The 21,133-nt window shown below is 39.9% G+C and overlaps 1 protein-coding gene across 4 annotated transcripts in view; it reads left to right on the forward strand.

Annotated features, from left to right (window-relative positions):
- The window catches only part of cstf2 (cleavage stimulation factor, 3' pre-RNA, subunit 2), a 67,323-nt gene extending 46,190 nt beyond the window's left edge, over positions 1–21,133 (forward strand). For 2 of the 4 annotated variants that reach the window (XM_043704570.1, XM_043704572.1), the window contains 5 exons: positions 1,498–1,638; positions 8,763–8,971; positions 10,270–10,353; positions 11,678–11,801; positions 21,005–21,133. In XM_043704570.1, coding sequence (XP_043560505.1) covers positions 1,498–1,638; positions 8,763–8,971; positions 10,270–10,353; positions 11,678–11,800 — 557 coding nt within the window. In that variant the 3' untranslated portion in view covers position 11,801; positions 21,005–21,133. Of the gene's footprint in view, positions 1–1,497; positions 1,639–8,762; positions 8,972–10,269; positions 10,354–11,677; positions 11,802–14,837; positions 14,857–21,004 lie in introns of those variants that run through there. The other 2 variants (XM_043704571.1, XM_043704573.1) reach the window with 2 other exon arrangements.

Below are 21,133 nucleotides of genomic sequence, written 5' to 3' on the forward strand. Positions count from 1 at the left end.
TACCCTTTTGTCCTTAATGTATTTGTAAAAACTCTTTGGATTCTCCTTAATTCTATTTGCCAAAGCTATCTAATGCCCCCTTTTTACCCTCCTGATTTCGCTCTTAAGTATATTACTGCCTTTTTACTCTTCTAAGGATTCACTGGATCTATCCTGTCTATACCTTACATATGCTTTCTTCTTTTTCTTAACCAAACCCTCAATTTCTTTAGTCATCCAGCATTCCTTATACCTACCAGCCTTTCCTTTCACCCTAACAGGAATATTCTTTCTCTGGATTCTCGTTATCTCACTCCTGAAGGCTTCCCATTTTCCAGCCTTCCCTTTGCCTGCAAACATCTGCCCCCAATCAGCTTTTGAAAGCATTTCTTAAGAATTATTTATGAATCATTTGTTGTTTCTGACATCAGCAATGACGTCTTTCAGAATATTAAGTTTCTTAGGATTGTAGAAGCATTTTGAAAATTATTTTCTCTTCTGCTGTAGTTACATTTTTGCTAGGAAATCTTTTGTAGCTGGTTATCATCTTCCATACTGAATCCTGGCAGCAATTTTTCATTTGCAAGCCTTTATGCTAAGAGACAGAGAACTGCTCAGCCATGAGCAAGCATTCCAGATTAACTGGATCCTGTCGATGTCTGAACTTCATATCTGCACACTTCCAGCACAAGTTACTGGACTGTAGGTCGAAATTAAAACCTTGGTTGTTCTCTTTTTCTCTCCTTCCATCTGGGAACAATATAATCAATTGTATGACTGTCACTCCCCAGCTAAGATCATCACAGACCATAGGTAGAATATTGGAAAATCCTCCTCTATGACACTAATTAGCACAAAAGATGTTCAGCCTGAAATTACTTTGCTATGTGAGAAGCTTTTATCATAGTTTTAAAGTATAAATAAAACTAGTATTTACTCAACCATATACAAAATCTAAATGTGACCTGAATTTAAATTATGGTGGAACTCAATATGGTGTGAACATTTAGTGAATTATTATCTGTCCCTTGTTCTCTAGAACCTAGGTGGCCACTGTGGCATAAATCTGATACCATGATTAAGAAGGAAACAACTAATGTTAGAAGTCTGCATCAAAAAATCTAGAGTAGGCTTGTGCAAAGCATCATGTAACATCATTAACCTGTTGTTCTGTTTGAGATCCTGCAGTAGTCTTTTTTGTACCTGGTGACCAGGCTGTAATTTTAACATAATTTATAAAGTTAACAAGTACTTAGCTACTTGAAGATACTTGTAGGAATCACCTGTTATCTTAAAAGTTTTCATAGTGGACCCATATCACCCAAACTATAACTAACAGCCTTTCTACCCTGAAAAGAAAGGGGCAATTGCCACACAAGTTCATAAGTTGATTTTAATAAGGAAGATTAAACTTAGAAATGAAGCTTCTTAGTGCCATTATGCTTGCTTTGTGTACTTTTGTGTTTTTTTTTCCATCTTTTCTCTCCCTGCCATCATTAGTAGTTATTTGCCTCCTAGGTTCATTTGATCCCCGCAGTATTTCAACTCATGATCCTCGATCTGGACCTCAGCATGATCCTCGCTCCCAACCTCCTCCTGCTCAGCAAGACCCTCGTGGAGGGTCTTACCCGAACGCACATCAACCAAATGCACCCATGGGTGAGGAATATCTAGTCCATCTGCACTCTTACTTTAGGTTGGCTCACAGTGTCTGCATATAGTTGTCGTCTCACAAATGCTGTTGAAGAGTTTGATTCCAACTCTTGACAGAATCACCATGGATCTACAGACCGGGAGAATATTGACTCAGATGCCTTTAACCATCCCTTCCTGAAGCAAATAAATAACAATTCTATAGGTTTATGTTACTTAACAAGACACACACTTTGGACATTTCCTCCCTTCCTCAGTGAGATATTTCATATTTTGACAGCAATGGGCAGTCAGAACGGAATACCAACATAATTCATTTTGTGCCCGTATGTTTTGAGTATTTGTCTTTATTTAACTAGAAAGTGACTTTACCACTGCTGGAATTTAGGAAGAATGTAGCGTATATTTCAAAATGTACCATAGAAATAACCTTTCGGTAGTCACCTCGTCAAGAGAGTAAAATAAAAAAACGGCAAGCCCATATCCAAAATATAAGAAAAATCCTGTACTAATTGCACTTTGAAGCACATAGCAAGATCTTTCTTTTTTTTTCTTGAAGGTACCCATCCTCTGTCATGTGGATAATGAAAGGATCTTGGTTTCCAACATTTCAGCCATTAGTATTTCAGAATTCTGTTTTTGCACTTTGAAGCACATAGCAAGATCTTTCTTTTTTTTTCTTGAAGCTCACTACTTGCATACCACCCCACTCCCCCCGCCCCATCCACAAGGTACCCATCCTCTGTCATGTGGATAATGAAAGGATCTTGGTTTCCAACATTTCAGCCATTAGTATTTCAGAATTCTGTTTTGGAGGACTGTTAACGACATCAGTGATGTCATAAGGCTGTACAGTAGAAGGCCCAAATTCAGGCAGGCAAGAAATACTTGTAATCTTCACTTCTGGCTACAGCAAACCTGTTAGACCCTTTGACAAAATTCATCATCTTTATATGGCCCATCACTGTGACACTGGGTCTGTGACCTTTTAGAATGGGTCTGATGCTGTGAGCCATCCTGTAATCCCTTTAAGTGCAGTTATTTTCATTGTGAGGCTGTTTTCGTAGTACTAAGTTGTACTTTTTTTTTACCCGAACCTGTTTAATTTCAAATATTTAAGCAATTTAATTTAAACAGTTTCAGTGCATCTTCTAAATTAATGAGGTATATGCTAAGGTAGATATATTGCCATTCACTTAAGGAACTGAAGTTTTATTTAAAACGATATTCTGTAAAATAGTTTGCACAATGTGTTTGTGGTATACTTGTAGAGTTTGAGTTCATTTTATTTTTGAATGCCATGGCGTAGATACTGTAAAACATATTAGAATTTGTTATCTGATAACTCTCCTAAACTTTTAGATTTTCACAATGAGGTTGTATTAATACCAAGTTACTTTTAGGTTTAGTTGATGTAGTTTTGAATATTCTGACTCCAAAAAACAGGTACAGTGGTAAGTAGAGACCTTTAGTCATGGTATTTTTTTTTTTAAATTACTTTTGGTAAAAGAAAAGTTGCTAAAATAGTGAAAAATAAACCTGATGCAATCCCATTCCTGAGCATTGATAGATTTTGCAGTTGAGGTTTGAATTTCTTAAACTGTTCTTGATCTGTTATTAATAGCAATTAAAATTACGATATCAGTGACTTTATTCCATCTGCTATCATTGGGCATCGTATCTGTTAGGAGTCTTTTTTACCTTGTGCATGAGATATGGATTTGCTGACAATGCCCATTTCTGATAGTCTTAAATGCCTACAATCCTCTTGATGTAGGTCCCCCACTGTATGGTTTGATGGGGAGTTCCAGGAACTTGATTTAGAATCAAGATATATTTCTATGCCAGAGTGGTCTTGTAGACTTGCAGAGGATTTTTCAGGTTGCAGTGTTCCTAGACACCAGTGGCTCTTTTTATTTTTTTGTAATGCTGCAAAGGTTGCAAAATACTGTCAAAAAAAACTCTTTAGGTTGCTGCAAGATCTGCTGTACTTGCTACACACTGCAATGTCAGTACACTGATGATGAAAGGAGTGGTATATTGGCAAGTGAGCTGTTTTGTCATGGACAGTGTTAAGTTTTTTTTTGAGTGATTATTGAAGTTGTAATCACTCAGGCAAGTAAAAAGTGTTTAATTACATAGCTGACTTCTGTCTTGTAGATGCAAAAAAAAAACTGCAGATGCTGGAATCCAAGGTAGATAAGCAGGAGGCCAGGCTGCATCACGAGGTGGAGGAGTCGACATTTTGGGTGTAATACTTCTTCAGGACTGGGGGTGGGTGGAAGGGAATGGCGGGAGCAGTGTGGTGAGGTAGGGCTAGGTGGAGACAGGTAGAGGGTACGTCCTGGTTGGTTGATGGGGGGGGCGGTGAATCAGTTAGGTGACTGAGAGGAATGGAAGGAAGGGGCGCTCGGAATGGAGTCGGGGGATGAGTTATTTCAAATTGGAGAACCCAATATTAAGTCCTCCGGGCTGTAGGCTGCCAAAGCTGAAGATAAGGTGGTGTTCCTCCAATTTGTGGTTAGATTCGTTAAGGCAGTGGAGGAGGCCAAGGGTGGTCATGTCGGAAAGGGACTGGGAAGGGGAATTAAAATGGGTGGTGACTGGGAGGTCCGATCAGCCTCTGTGGGCCTGGCTGGGCCTAGCTTGCTGCATTCTCCCAGCCTCTGCTTGTCTTGTAGATGGCTTTTGGGAGAATCGGGTGGTGAGTTATTCTCGGCAGAATTCTCCGTTTCTGACTTGCATTTGTAGCAGTATCATTTATGTGGTTAGTCCAGTTTCTAAAATCAGTGGTGACTCGTTAATATATTGATGGGGAAGTGGAATCTATGATGAAAATGCTTGTGAATGTTGTGGGGAGGTGGCGAGATATAATCATGTCTCATTTCCTGGCATTTGTGTGACAAGAATGTTACTTTCCATTCATTGGCTGAAACCTGAATGTTGACCAGGTATTACTGCGAGTGAGCATTGAAGATTTTTATATCTGAGCAGTTGCAAATGGAGCAAACACCTTAATCATGATCAGAAGTTCCTAACCTTTCCCTTACATTGGAGAGTGCAGGAACTGATGATGGTTGGATCTGGAACACTGCTGTAAGATATCAAACCTACAGCTCAGACAGCAAACCTACACCCTAAACTGCTCTAAGATGACTGATGTCCCAATAGTCACAAGCATTGTGCTATGTATGACTCCATCAAATGAAGAGTTCCTTCCAACCCTCCCCCTCCCCCCGATTCCCATTGACTTTAATTTTACGTGGGCTGCGCAATGCCACAACTGCTACTTGATGTCAAGAGTGGTCACTCACCTCACCTCTTGATTTCAACTCTTTGACAGTGTTTATATCCTGTCAGCAAAGAGCTGTGTAGCTATGTGGCCGTGGTGTAACCTCAGCTGAGCATTGATAAACATGTTATTTGGAAGTGCTGCTTGTTAGATCTGTTGATAGCTTCCATAGCACTGCTGATGCTTCCCAGTAGCTTGATGAGATAGTTACTGGCTGTTTGGGTTTGATCTATGTTTTGTGGACAGGATATTTCCAGGTATTTCCCACTTTGACTAGATGTGAATGCTGTTGCAGTACTGACACTTTGGTTAAAGGTGTAACTAGTTATGGAACACATTCAAGATTTTGATGAAGCTCTTAAATTTTGCCATATCCAGTGTACTCAGATATTTCTTAGTTTCATGTGAAGTCACTTGGAACTGGCTGAAGACTGATGTTTAAGAAATTGGGGAACTCGGGAGGACACTGAAATGATCAGCCACTGAAGAGGGTTGAAAAGTCTTCTACCTTTGTGTTCTGAGCTTGTTCATTGATGAGAGGGATGTTAAAGGAACATCTTCCTCCCATTCAATGCTTAATTATCCACCAGTGGTCATGACTAGATGTGGGTTTAATAGGTTAGATGCTAGGAAGAGATGGTGGAGTACTGGTAATATCACTTGGCTAGTAAACCATAGACACCGGTTAATGTCTGGAGCTGTAACTTGAAATTCCACTAGGCAGTTGCAATATTCTTAGACTCTTTGACCTGCTCTTGTAGCCACTATATTTATATGGTAAAGCCAGTTGAGTTTCTGGTCAGTGAAGACCCTCAGGATGTTGGTCATGAGGGATTCAATGACTACAATATCATGAATGTAAGAGGCGTTGGTTAAATAGTCTGTTATTGGAGATGATCATTGCCTGGCATTTGTGTGACGTAAGGATTATATTAATCAACATGTTCAGCATGCTTTGACCCACTTGTGTGGCAAGTGGAACTTGAACCTGGGTCTTTAGGCTCAGGGGTGGGGATGCTGTTGTGGTAAAAACAATGACTGCAGATGCTGGAAACCAGATTCTGGATTAGTGGTGCTGGAAGAGCACAGCAATTCAGGCAGCATCCAAAGAGCAGCAAAAGTGGTGTGCACTTTGTTGAAGTCTCTGAAATAATATATGAAATATGTTAGCCTTCTAAGAGCAAGTTAGTGACAAATGGGAACATGGCTCAGTTAGTAATTTTGATAAGCTTTAAGTTAAATCCCTAGATTGGGACTTGTGTTACACTTCTCTGAGGTGTGAAAGAGGTGCAGTTTTAGAGTTAGATGCAAGTGGATGGAAAAAGTCTGTTGACCTTATTAAAAGAAGAACACGAAATGTGCTTGGTTTTCTAACCATCATTCTTCCTCAAACAACACCAATTGATTGCTATTTGTAGACCCTTGGCCTTTGGCAATTGAATGCTAAATCTGCCTGCAAACTAACTGGAAGTGTAAAACACTTGTAATTTCTGTTCTTTGTCTCTCTATACTGAATATTAGTTTTATAGTGTCGTAGAGCACGGAAACAGACCTTTCAGTCCAATTGTCCGTGCTGACCATAATCCCAAACTAAACTAGTCCCACATGCCTGCACTTAGCGCATATCTCTCCAAACATTTTCTATTCATGCACTTATCCAAGTATCTTTTAAACATTGTAATTGTACCTGCATCCACCACTTCCTCTGGGGGTTCATTCCACACGTGAACCACTCTGTGTTTAAATAAAAGCCGCTCATGTCTTGTTAAAATCTTTCTCCTTTCATTTTAAAAATATAGCCCATAGTCTTGAAATTCTCTATCCTAGGGATAAGACACCTCTATATCCCTCATGATTTTATGAACTTCTGTATGGTCACTCAACTTCCTACACTGCAGTGATAAAAGGTCTAGCCTATCCTTATAACTCAAATCCTCCATTCCCAGCAACATCTTATTAAATCATTTCTGAACCCTCTCCAGCTTAATAATATCCTTTTTATAACTGGGTGACCAGAACTGGACACAGTACTCCAGAAGAGACCTCACCAATGCCCTGTACAACCTCAACATGACATCCCAACTCCTATACACAAAGATGTGAGCAATGAGAAGGCAAGCGTGCTAAATGTCGTCTTAACCACTCTGTTTACTTGTTACGCAAAGTCCAAAGAATTATGTACCTGAACCCGTAGGTGTCTCTGTTCTACAACACTACCCAATGCCTTACTTTTAATCGTAAAAGTTGTGCCCTTGTTTGTTTTTCCTCAAAGCATTTATCCAAATCAAACTCCCATCTGCTATTCCTCAGCCCATTGACCCACTTGGTCAAGATCTCTTTGTAATCTTAGATAAACTTCTTCACTGTCCACTATACCACCAATTTAGGTGTCATCCGCAAACTTACTAACCATGCCTTCTGTATTCTCATCAAAATCATTTATATAAATGACAAACAAAAGTGAACCTAGCTGGTCACCGAACTCCAATCTGAAAAACAACCCTCCACTACCACCCTCTGTCTCCTACCGTCAAGCCAATTTTGTGTCCAATTAGTAAGCTCAGTCTGAATCCCCTGGAATTCTACTTTACTAATTAGGTTACCATGCGGAACCTTGTTAAAATCTAAGTAAACAACATCTACCACTGTGCCCTCATCAATCTTCTTCGTTACTCCTCAAATTACACATTCAAGTTTGTGAGACATGATTTCTCTCGCACGAAACCATGCTGACTCTGCCTAATCATTCCTTGCCTCTCCAAATACATAAATCCTATCTTTCAGAATCCCTTCCAACAGCTTACCCCCCACTGAAGTCAGACTCACGGGTCTATAGTTCCCAGGCTTCTCCTTACATCCCTTCTTAATCAAAAGCACAGCATTAGCCACTCTTTAGTCATCCGGCACCTTACCCATACTTATAGATGATACAAATATGTCTGTAAGGGGCCTGCAATTTCCTCCCTAACATCCTTCAATGTCGTGGGATATGCTAGATCAGGTCCTGATCTCCAGTACTTCCTCTTCTGTAATGTGAACATCAATATTTATTTCCCAGAGTACTCTAGCTTCCATTTCTTTCTGCACAGTAAAAACTGATGTGAAATATTTATTTTGTATCTCTCCCATCTCCTGCGGTTCAGCACAGAGAACACACTTTGTTCTTTCAGGGGCCCTACTCTCTCTAGTTGCTCTCTTGGTCTTAATGTATAGAATCTCTTTGAATTATCCTTAACCTTATCTGCCAAGGTTATCTCATATTCCCTCTTTGTCTTCCTGATCTCCCTCTTAAGAATGACCCTTCAATCTTTATATTGTTCAAGAGATTCATTTGAAACCATTGCATATGTCTAATATGTGCTTTTTTTTTATTCTTGACTAAAACCTCTATATCTTTATTCATCCACTGTTCCCTAGTCTTACTGGCCTTACCTCTCACTCCCACAGTAATATCATAATTCTGAATTCTTGTTATGACACTTTCGAAAATCTCCCTAATATCAGAAGTCCCTTTACCTGCAAACAGTCTACTTTTTGTAGTAATAGGAAGTGTTCAGTTTTAATATAATTTTATTTTTATTAAAATAATGGGAAAATTTAGTTTTTGAAAGTTCTTTTGAAAATGAAACAAAATATCTGATCATTTTAACTTGGTGTACGGATTGATAAATGACAGAATTATTTATTGCTATAACCTACTTTAATAGGTCTGCAGTATACCAGAAAAAAGATTCAGTATCTAATAACAATTGTAATCTCTTAAGTTATTTAATGAAAAGGTGTAAATTGGAAGAGAAAAGTAGATTAAAGTCAAACATAATTTCTAATTTGTTTTTAGGCACTAGAGATCCCAGAGGTATTGATTCAAGAGGTATTGACACAAGAGGACCAGGGCCTGGACCAGGGCCGGGACCAGGGCCAAATCAGGGCCCAGTCGCAAATCCAAGAGGGCCAATGGCAGGAGGTTTACAGGTTCCAGGTCCTGGCACTCATCAAATAGGGAACAGTGGCCCTCAGGGATCCCAACAACCTGGTCCACCTCGACAGGTAAGGGAGTTAGGCTTATTGCTAGTGAACCATTATTTTTGATGGAATTAATTTTAATGAAAAACAATTATTTCAAAGAAAAACAAAGATATTTCAAATCAAAACACACTGGTTAGAAATCAGAGTTACAGTCAGTTCTGCTGTAATGTGTGTTTCTTCAATGTGAATTGGCTTTAATATGATTGAAGAATTTAGACCATTATTTGCACACTGTGAACTTTCCTTACCTGTATTGGGCTATAACGCGATTTCGGTCCCATTAGTTTAAATGGCGTGGCTATTGCGTGATTTTTCTTATGCGAAATTGTACAAAAACAGAACTATCGCATTATATCAGAACCGACTATATCTTCTTAGGATTGTAAAATCCCTCCCTCTTCATCTCACCTTATCCAGGCCTCTCATGCATTGAAAATCTCATATCAGTGATAGTTGTCGCTTATCTGCTCTTTAATTGATTAGCAGAAAGACAACAGTAGTAAGGAAAAGACACCCTATCCAATGGCTTCCCTTCCCTATGTGGGATCTTGTATCTTTCCTGATGAAGGGCTTATGCTGAGACATCGATTCTCCTGCTCCTCGAATCTACTCAACCACCTTCAACGGCTTTCCGAATATGTTGCTCAACTTTACAGTGGTATCTTAGTCATCATCAATAAATTGATTTCCTCATTTCATCAGGGTGACAGTGTGATAGTTTTTTTGACTATCAGGTGCAGGAGTGTTTAATGCAATTGCTTTAACTTGAGCATGACTTGCCCATTTCATGGTTTTAAAGAAACTATGGTGGAAAGGTATTTACAGAACTGCATGCAATGTAGCAAATTACATTTGTATGCTGTCATATGGGAAAATTTGTTTGAGCAGCTTGGCCTCAATGTTTAGCTATATTAAACGGATGTAGTTAAGGAAATGGTTCCGTATTTTTAGTCTCTATATTTGGCACCATTAACCATATTTGAGCAATAACCCCAACACCTTTAGGAAATAAGCTATTCTTGACATCACCCTTTCATAGCAAATACATTCGAATGTTTACCCTAGTTTTCGTTGTACTTTTTCTTAATTTGAAAACTTCTTGATTCATGAATTTGTTAAATTTGTTTTCAAAAGATTTAACTCAGAGACTTTGTTCCAAAAAAAGTGCATGATTGTTGCCAATTTAATCATGACATCACTTCAGTAATGAAATGAACATTGCATTATGGCAATTCTATGGAAGTCTTCTGATGCACTATTAAACAATTCAGAGAGAGATGTTTTGGTGTTTACCTACAGTTCTCACTTGTGCCTCTCAGGGTCCTACTCATGCAGTGGCTGGGGGTCAACCTGGAGGATTCAGTCCTGCTCAGACTCAAGTGACACCACAGGATCATGAGAAGGTTAGTGCTGACACGATGAAGGAGAGTGCAAAGTGATAGAGCAAGACTTAAATTCAATTAATTTTGGTAATTCTAGCAAACAGATTTTCAATATGTTTCGTCAACCCATCATATAAGATCTGTGCAGAATATGCTTTTTAAATGTTTCATTTAAACTCAACTTTCTGCTCCTTTTGTAAAGGTTATGTGTTGGAACTTTAGAAGAATAGAAAGTGAGATGTAAGTTGAATTTCCTGGACTATTGTTGAGGAGCCACATTAGCCCCCACCTAAATCAGAAAGCTGCTAATTAGGTAAAATAGTACACTGGTTTCTGTATTCTTGGCAAATTTGGCATCGGCTAGACAAATGAAACATAACTGCTGACTGCTCACTCATGTTGGTCAGACACATTGCACTCCAGAAGATGAGATTTCTTATGCTGTTTTCACAGACTGAAATATTTCAGAATGTTCTAAGTCACTCATACTGTTTGAGTTTCAGAATCCTCCAATCTGTTTGGGATGTAAATTTGAGACAGTTTTTAACAGGAGGCATGCATGTAACCAAAGGTCGCTAGTAATTCTTTTGTATGATATGGTCAAATATTAGTTGCATGTTTTAATCTTAAACTTGTGTGACACGTGAGTATCATGGCTCCATAAATAATGTATTGTTTATAATTTGTTTATCCTTCACAAGTAACAGGAATTTTTGGTACATGCCATTTAACAGTTAAAGGTTTGCTATGTTAAAATTTATTTTTAACGATTGGAAATATGAGGGTTAATTAATGTTCTGGTCTTGCATGTTTTTATTCCACATCTGCCACTCTGCCTCCTATCCTAAAGACATTGTGAGCTGGCTACTAGATTCTAGGCATATTGCAGTTCTTTCGAAGCTATCTATTCAACTTCTCTACCTTTTGCATTTTTAACAAGGGGCACTGCATGCCAAAACCAGAACTCCTGTGCCATTTTTACATCCATTGTAACTGAGCCATGGTTGTGCTCCTAAATTTGCACCAAGATCAACGAACCCAATAATAGATGGAGGTTAGGAAAAGAAATGTATATCTGAACTTCTTACCCAGTTGTAAGACCTATTTTACAATCAAGAGCCTTTTTGAGTAACTTTCACAATCTGATTAAATCTGTATAATGGGAGCGTATGAGAGGATGTACAGAACATGGTCGATGGGAAGACTGGGTTGGTGGACTAAATATATGCTCTCATTCCAAGCTTTTTAAATTCAATTAAGCCTGAAATTAGTGTCAAATAAGTACATTTTGTGCACCAGTTATTTTCCTTGTTTCACTTTTTTCTCCTGCTTTTGTTTGGTGTAGGCTGCACTGATTATGCAGGTACTCCAATTGACTCCAGAACAGATTGCCATGCTACCTCCGGAGCAGAGACAGAGTATCCTTATCCTGAAGGAACAGATTCAGAAATCTGCAGGAGCCCCTTGAGGTAAACTGAAGAAGTAGTCACCAAGTATCTGGTTAGGCTGAGGACTTATATGGACTCAATCCAATTGCCTTACTGGTTGTTGTCCTTATTCCTGATCTGGGTTCCCCCTATTTTTTTCCTCTGAAATCTGTGAGGGCAGTAATTTCTATAACTGTAAGCCGGTGTGTCTGCACAGTGTTGGTGTGCACAGATCACTCGAGTGACTGTGAGGCTACGCAGCTTAGAGGGAACCTAGGTCCCAATAGGGCAGTAGACAACAGATCTGCCCATCCTTGCCCTGTCTCCTGGATGGCTTTTGCTAATGCTCTCTTTAATATCTTATTCATTTGTTCTATTATGCCCAAGCTCTGGGGCTGGCGGAGAGGCAATTTTTTTTTGATTCCCAGTAATTTTACAAACTTCCTTAATCATTCATAATGTAAAATGTTTTCCCTGATCTACTGTGTATAAAGGTAATGTTGTGAATTGTCTTTATGCACTTAGTCAGTACTTGGTCTTGAGTGATAAAAGTTTGAAAGATTACGCGTTACAAACTTAAACAGACATTATTGCAAAGTTTAACAAATACAAGAATACAGTATAATTATTTGTCTTCTAAAACATTATCAGCATAGATGCAATGAGGTGAGGGGTTTATTTCCTTACTGACTATTGGCAGAATCTTGTGGCTTGAAAATTGTGGTTAACTGCGAGATTTATGACAGATGTGTGTGAGAGATCCACCGAGGTCTGTCATGACACTGAAACAACTCATTACATCTTTTAACAATGTTCCGGGCATCAAGGACATCTTGCTAAGCAGCAGCAAATTGCCTGTTAAAGGGGGATTGTTAACAAAAGATCTCATCTCATCTCATCCTCCCCTCAGCTTCCTATTGTCAGACATTGGTGTCCAATAATAACCAGCTCTTCATGATCCTCAATGCACCTTTCCAATCCACTTGTAAGACATGAGACATGGATTTCAAGACAACTAGCATTGATGAGCTACTGACTGGGCATTTTGTGTGTAGGGACAGGAATCTACTTCACAAGTTGAAGAAGGATACATCGTGTCCTTACTCTCTTAGCACTCACTTATTTATAATCTTCACTGTCCCTGTCTTGCCTTGCCTATTAGCTAAAGTCATAGAACCAGGCAGCTTCCCATCTTGCTGTACAACACTGCAATGTCAGTCTCTGACCTGCATCATTTGCCAACAGCCACTGCAGCAAACACACTGCTTGTGCAGCAAGCAAGCAGCCCATGCCTCAAAGTCTTGGAGGAGTAGACTTCACCAAAACCCATGGAGACACCTGTCAGCTTAAGAGTCTCAGCGCATTATATCAAGGGCAGCCTCCACTAAGTCACATATCCAATTGGGCTGCTGTCAATCAGAGAATCCATGTATGGGAGTGGGAGTAATGATAATCTGTAGGGTAATGCTATTGCAGTCAAGGAGATGAACGGGCATTAGGCTGGCACAGTTACAGTCAGGCATAGATAAAACTCAAAATAAGCAGGTACAGTGCAAATCATAAACGTATGGATATATGAAATTAATGTGCAATGCATTGCCACACATGCCCCCAGTATGCCCTCAAAAACCATTTTCTTTCCTTTCTGCACCATCTCCATACAGTTCTAGGTCCTGAAGTTGGTTTGAAGGGAGCCTGCTTGACAATAGCAGCCTTTGGCCCTAGGAGATTTGATCATGCAACCCTGTGACCAGACAACTCCAGCATGCTCAAGATGTCCTTACCAGAAACAATGAACACTTCTTATCATCAGCTTCCGTGTCTTCGAAGGGTCCGGCCTAGTAGAGCTGGGTGGATAGAGAATTGGGCCCTTGCATGGTTCAGGCAATGTGTCCCCATTATGTAGCTACAATCTTGCAGTATGAGTGCCATTGCTTCTCATACCTGCCTGCTGATCCATTGGAATCTGAAGTCGCTGATTCCGAGAGGGTCCTCTCCTGCTTGGACTCCACCAATCCTCCAAATGCCAGCAGCCTGGGGTATTTCTTCCTTGGCTGACTATGGAGCTATCACTCAAGTGCTCATCAGCCTGCACTCTCAAATGTTCCTCACCTGACATTCCCAATGAGGTGTCAGGAGAGTTCTAAAGTCTCTAAGACTTTGGAACTCTCTTCCTCCAGAGGTCAGGGAGGTGCTTTTTAGCAAAACAGGCCATTTCTCCACCAAGGTAGTGGACACACTGCAAGGTGGCACCTGCAAGACACAAGAGAGGAAAGCATCATGGCCAGTGGTTGGAAATGGTGTGCATCAAATAACACTGACGTGATATTAGTTTGTGTGTTGCAGTGGAGACGAATGGTATGTAGTTGGCAGAATGTGCATGCTTTGGCAGGGAAGACTCCGGTCTTTTCCAACGAGGGCATGATACTTTCCCATGGTGTAAAGTAGCATGAGCTCAATTGTGAGGGATATGTGTATGTGAGGGAGCATATGTATCAGAGAGGGACTGCATGAGTGTGACATCCCTGACATACTCACCCATGCATACATCCTCTCACAGGCTTATACTCTGTCTCACACATGCTCACACACACACACACACTTTGCCAAACATGCACACATGTAAACAAATACTGTCACGCGCACTCACAATCTCTCTCGTGCACACTCGCACACGCAGAAGTCTACGGGGTGAATTTGCATTTGCAGAATGATGTTTGCAGATACATTCTATTTTGCACAAAAAGCGCACAACTTGCAGGCAGTCAATCCATGTAATATTTTATAAATTCCTGCTTTGGACATAGAACCTGTCTGAGTCAAGATTGGGATGCAGGCAGACTCTAACCTCACCCCTTTAATGTATTGTCTGAGCTGAGATATCCCCTTTTCTTTAATTTAAAACCTTAAATTATCGTGAGAATATGACATAAAAGTAGTTCTGGAATTTACATATTAATAAACCGAAACCTACAATCCATTCTCAAAGATGATAGGCTTAACAGCAATCTAAGTTTGTTCAATATATCACTGCAATCTTTTGTTATAAATTCTGTGTCTTCTGATCCTGTCCCACAGCTACATGATGAAAAAGAAGCAGCACTCCGAAAGTTAGTGCTTCCAAATAAATCTACTGGACTATAACCTAGTGTTGTGTGATTTTTTAACTTACTCTTGGTAGTCAGCTTGGAAATTCTCCTAAAACTGGGGGAAGCATCTTTAGGCAGTCATTTGGCGTTACAACTCAGTGAAATGGAGAGATGTGGACCCATTCAAAGCTGGGTATTTTCTGTAAAGATTGCAATCCTGTGGATATTATTGATCACGTTAACTTTTCTACAGTTTAGAGTATTAATTGCTTTGCTAGGTAATGTGAAATCAATGATGCTCTGGGATATTTTATTAGAGTAAAAGTTTAAAATTTGTGCAATTCTTTTAAGCTGGTCACTGTGAATTCATGTTCTTGTGTAAAGTTACCAGTCTTTGTGGATCTAAACACCACACAGATCCACTGGAGGTGGTGCAATGCTGGTTCTCAGGTCTGACAGCAGCAAAATACTGCTCAATCACAGTGGGACAGTAAGTCTGCACAACAGATGTCATTAGTGTGCGAGTGGAACCAGCGGTGACACCCACATTGGCACTCTATTGTCTGCTCAATGTTGTACTTGCTGCTCCAATCACTACACTAAAATAGTGATCAGACCATTGCACCAGACAGAAGTGTCCCTTTCTTGTATTATTGCATACAGAATCCTCTTGACAATACTGCACTGACAATTATTCTGAACAATCAGGGAAACTCAAACTGTAAAAAGATATGGCCATTATTACATTATTAAAATAAACATTACATGATGCATAGTTAGCAGTGATATGATAGGTGCTGTGACTGAATGGGTAGTGATTGCACCCTGCAATTTCAGTGGCAGCAAATGCAACAATTCAATAAAGCATGCCGGAAGATTTGGATGGCGAGTTTTTTTATAACTGAATAAATTTAAACATGAATTATTCACAGAAAAAACAAGCAGATAGAAAGGAGTTTGAGAGACTTATATTTGAGGTTTTCTCCTAGATTTGTTGAAAAGTATCCCTTTCTCCTAGATAAAGGGTTTCTTTTCAATTGGATTTCTGTGTAGGAATGTGATGTAGTGGTATCTAAGACCTTTCAATCCTCCTGGACTACAATCCAGCTGCTCTGTCATGAACTGAGCATGAAATCTTAGTTACAGAGTGTGATGTATTTCGGTGAAAACATTTTGCTGGCAGATTGGTAAAGTTTCAAAACTGAAATTGGGTTTGGCCCTGTGAATATAGTAGTCCCATTGGCCCTGTGACAAAGCGTGCACTTCCTTGAATGACACAGCAAGGAATGGTCTCTCAGTAAATGCCATATTTTTGTTGTTGAGTTGGTTTATTTGAAATTGGGATACACATTGAGATAAATCCCTGACAACTGTGAAACAATTTAGTGCCAATTTCTTAGTTCTTCGAGAGGAGGCAGGTGGGACTTGTTTAGTTTGGGGTTATGTTTGGTATGGACTGGTTGAACAGGAGGGTCTGTTCCCATGCTGTATGACTCTGACTATTTACTGTATATTCTACATGAATGAGGTACCATTTATCTGCTGTATCCAGTGGTTAATCAATCAATAAGAACAGCACTTTTCATCGTGCAGTCACCATTGCAGTGAGGCAGATTGGGAAGAGGGGCCCATAGTTACTGTTACAGTAGTAAGGGATAGTGAAATCATGACAATTTAACACTTTTCTCTGCAACTAAGAGCATGTGTCCAGACAATTATTTTGCCTCCCTGGTGCCAGGGTTCAGGAAATCTGCTGTGGGCTGGAGAAAAAGTTCCATTCTGAGGAGGATCTGTTGTCATTTTCCATGTGGGCACCAATGACATAGGTAGAACTGAGAAAAAGGTTATGTGTAGCCAGTATGAGGAATTAGGCATCAAACAGAACTTCAAAGATGATCACTGCATTATTATTTGATCCATACACAATTTGGCATAGGATAAGAAAGGTTAGAGCGATGAATGCATGGCTGAAGAATAATAAATGCCTTTACGATTAATAATTCTACTTTACTTCCTTGCTCAAATTATACAGCATTTAATTTCCAGGGAGGTTAATCAGAAGAGGGACTGAAAATGGATTAATAACTGACAGGTCCTTTGGCACATGTTCAAGACATTGATGTAATCTAGCTCATAAAGGGCATGTAAAGAAAGGATTTCAATTGCTGCTTTGTTCATGTAATAAATTGCACACTTAAAGTACTAAAGTACATGCACAACAAATGAGGAGGTGAGTTGACTCAGTTTATAAATTATATAAAGATACACTTTATCCAGCTTTTATTCAGATTTACTTCCTGTTGCCTTATTCAAATAATTATTGAAGTAGCAAAGAAGGTTGGAATTTGATTTAATCCAATTTTCTTCTGCAATCTTCTGTTAAAAATGAAACAGTGACCTGCACAAATAGTACTCTTCCTATCTTGGAATAATAGAATCCCTATGTGGAAGGAGGTCATTCAACCCATTGAGTTTGCACCAACTATCCAAAGATCATCCCACCCAGATTCCTACTCTATCCCTGTAACCCCACATTTTACCATGCCTGCACATCCCTGGACGCTACAGGCATTTTAATATGGCCAATCCAGCTAACCTGCACATGTTTGGACTATGGGAGGAAACCCACACAAACACTGGGAAATTGTGCAAACTCCACACCTAAAGCTGGAATTGAACCCAGATCCTTGGCGCTATGAGGCAGTAATGTTAACTACTGTGCTGCCCGTAAACCTTGGTACTTGTTTAATTATGCAGTAAGAACTCAGTTAGCCATAACTAATTCTTCACCCAAAATTTATAAGCAGTGCTTATGAACCATTGACTTGACAGCATTAAAACCAACCAAACTGCAAAAGCAACTCCTGTTAAGATCAAGTAAAACAGCAGAGACAAAATGCAATGGGTGCTAGAAACAAGAGGCAGTTGATATATCCAAATTGTTAGTGGGAAATTTGGGTATGACATGAGTTAACCTTTAAATCTATACAAAGTTCCACCTGGGGTTAAAATGTGGTAGAGAGATCTAATTAATTTCATAAGCAATGATCATAAGCCATTAAAGAATCATTTTCATTTATTCAAGGCAAGAAAATAGTCAGGTTAAACGTTAGTTAAACCCCATAAACATAGATACTGATGCAGTAGACAGACAAAATTTCTGTCAAAATGAAATATGGCCGAACCATTAATAATCCTGAAGCATTATTTGGAAGTGGAACATGAGGATACCCCCATACCACACGAAGAAAGACCAAGCATTTGGATTTAGTCAGAGCTGGGAACAAAGCACAGGCTTCAGAGAGGAGATAACGAGTGGTGAGACCCAGGGAATAGGTGTCTTACCACTTTTGGAATGTCTGAAACACACAGTATTTATCCAAAACGGACTCTTTCAGAATTTGAGTAATGTACTGTCTGTGTAACTTACAATGTAGAAATATCTGACACATGCTACCTCAGAATATTTTCTGCAGTAGAATTTCCCAACATTTGCTTAATAAACAATTGTCGAGGCTCCTAAAATTATTTCATAAAATAATCCATCACAATGGTATCATTAACTTTTTTCTTTCTCCAGATGTTAACTGACTTTTTTGTTTTATGGGATGTAGAGGTCGCAGACTGGACCAGTATTTGTTGCCCTTGAGAAGGTGGTGGTGAACTGCTGCAATCTATTTGTAGTCTCGCAATGCCATGAGAGAGGGTGTTCAGGATTTTCACCCAGTAACACTGAAGGAATGTGATGCATTTCCAAGTCAGGATAGTGTGCAGCTTAGAGGGGAACTTGCAGACAGTGGTGCTGCTCATGTCCTAGATGATAACAGTTGTGGGTTTGGAAGGTACTGTGTAAAGATCCTTGGTCAATTTCTGCAGTGCATCTTATAGATGGTACACACTGCTGCTACTGTGTGTTGGTGGTGGAGGCAGTACATGTTTGTAGAAGTAAGGGAAAACAAGCAGGCTAATTTGTCCAGGATTGTGTAAGGATGCTTGAGAGTTGTTGGAGCTGCACTCGACCAGGATTGTGCAGAGTATTCCACCAAACTCCTGATTTGTGCTTTGTAGATGTTGGACAGGCTTTAAGTAGTTACTCGGCACAGGATTTCTAGCGTCTGACCTGCTCTTGTATTCTCAGTGTATTATAACTCGTCCAGTTCACTTTCTGGTCAGTGGTAACCCCAGGATGTTCATAGCATGGAATTCAGTGATGATAATGCCATTGAGGAGATGACTAAATTCTCTCTTTATTGAAGAGAGTCTTGAATGGTGCTGAACGTTGTGGGATGGTCATTGATGAAGCAGATGAAGATGCTTGGGCCTATGACACAATCCTGGGGAATTCTTGCCGAGATGTCCTGGAGCTGATATGACTGACCTGCAGCACCACAACCTTCCTACGTGTATGATCCAACCTCTAGAAAGTTTTCCCTGATTCCCATTGACCCCAATTTCGCTAGGGCCTCTAAATCTAGGGCTGTCACTCTTACCTCACATCTGGCATTCAGCTATTTTGACCATGTTTGAACTAAAGCTGTCATGGGGACAGGAGCTGAGTGGGTCTGATGGAACCCAAACCTCATGAAAACAATCAGGTTAAGCTGAGCACGTATTGCTTGATGGCACTGATGATGCCGCCTCCTTGCATATGCAGTTGACTTCCACGATGTGTTACAGAATTGTGACAGGACTCCCATTGCCAGTATGCTCCTGCTCAAGGTCAACTGACATCATCCAAACTTTATCCTGTCAGTAAAAAATATAGTTCTGCAAGTTTTTTTTTCTGTGTTTATATGTAGTTCATTTCATTCAGAGTTACGGATCCTGCATAACTCGCTGCGAAAGAAAAGCATTGGCCAGGATTTCCAAGCTCTGCATTTCTGACAGTAGATTCCTATTGCGGCTCCTTTAGATCTGTGGAGCCGATCTTAAATATAGCAGGTCCTTTCTGATGCATGATAGTCAGGGGAAGTGAAACCATGTTCCCTTTTTCACAATAGTTGCAATATTCTGTGATTTAAATGTCCGACAGCACAGAGAACCATATTGATATCTTCTGTGAAAAGGTAAGATATAGGTTGAGTGCAGGATTAGGATGCCACGGCGCTGTGAGAAAATTGCAACTAAGATAGCCTGTTTAGAGGTGGGAAGAAGGGAACTGGGGCAAATATAGCTGGAGATATGTGTAATAAGTTGGTGGGTCAGTTTTTTAGTTGTCCAGGAGTTTCAGTAGTTTCTTGATCTAACCTTTCTGGGGTAACTTTGCTACAGCTGGAACTCTCTGAATTAAACCCATACTGTCTTGCCTGCATTCAATGTATTGAAATAATTACACAGCAAAAAAGATCCTACAAAGCCGGCAGTCATGGCAACACTTAAATCCCCTCAACAAAGGCAAAGCGAAGCAAACCATGGGGGAAACAGATATTATGGTGAAACATAAGATACAGTGGTGCAGTCAGATGCAGAAGCAGCAAAGAATTGTACCCTATTGAGGAGAATGCATCTCTAATTACGGACTTGCTCAAACAGAAAAGCCAGTGATCCCAGTCTCATCCCTGGGAGGAATCAACAGCAGTGTTTATGGTAAAGGCTGTGATCGACTATGTTTACTTCTGAAATTGAAACAACACAACACCTTTAACGCATTCATTCCAAGCCTCCCCTTCCCACCACATTTCTGTCCCTTTTGCAGAAGTACTTGATGTTTTACCGTTCTCTGTACGTCCCTTCCTGTCTGTGCCCTTTCCCACTTAGCATCACTTGCTTTTCAGTGGCTCCCTCCTCCTACATCCTGTCTCTGCCCTATCCCCCTCCATTATCCTGCCTCCCTCTCAGTTCATTCCCAAGTATACCCCTTCACCAACACATTCCCAGCACCATCTCACTTCAAGCTCCTCCATCTCTTTGTGCCCATTTTCTATATTTCTTATATTCAACGTAAAATGAGGCACTCATAATGTTCAACCCTAATTTAGGAGTAAAATTCTATACTTCAGAAGGCCAAAACTGGGAGTAGAGTAAATGTTAAACAGAAAATAATTGTTTTTTGTGTGTATTGTCTAATTTGATTGAGATGCATTTGCTACCTGTCTTTCAGCTGTTGCTGATAAAGAAAAAAAGACATTCAGATTCTTTTCTCTCTCTCTCTTTCAGAATGCATTTTATGGGTTGCCTGCGTCTGGAGAAGTCTCAGTTTTCCTGGTTACCCATTACAGTGGCAAGTTATCACCAGGGAGTCCTTAGTCGTCATCTTTATTTGCTTCAACGTACTGAAGGAGAAAA

The sequence above is a fragment of the Chiloscyllium plagiosum genome, chromosome 15 (genome assembly GCF_004010195.1).
Source record: "Chiloscyllium plagiosum isolate BGI_BamShark_2017 chromosome 15, ASM401019v2, whole genome shotgun sequence".
NCBI lineage: Eukaryota > Metazoa > Chordata > Chondrichthyes > Orectolobiformes > Hemiscylliidae > Chiloscyllium > Chiloscyllium plagiosum.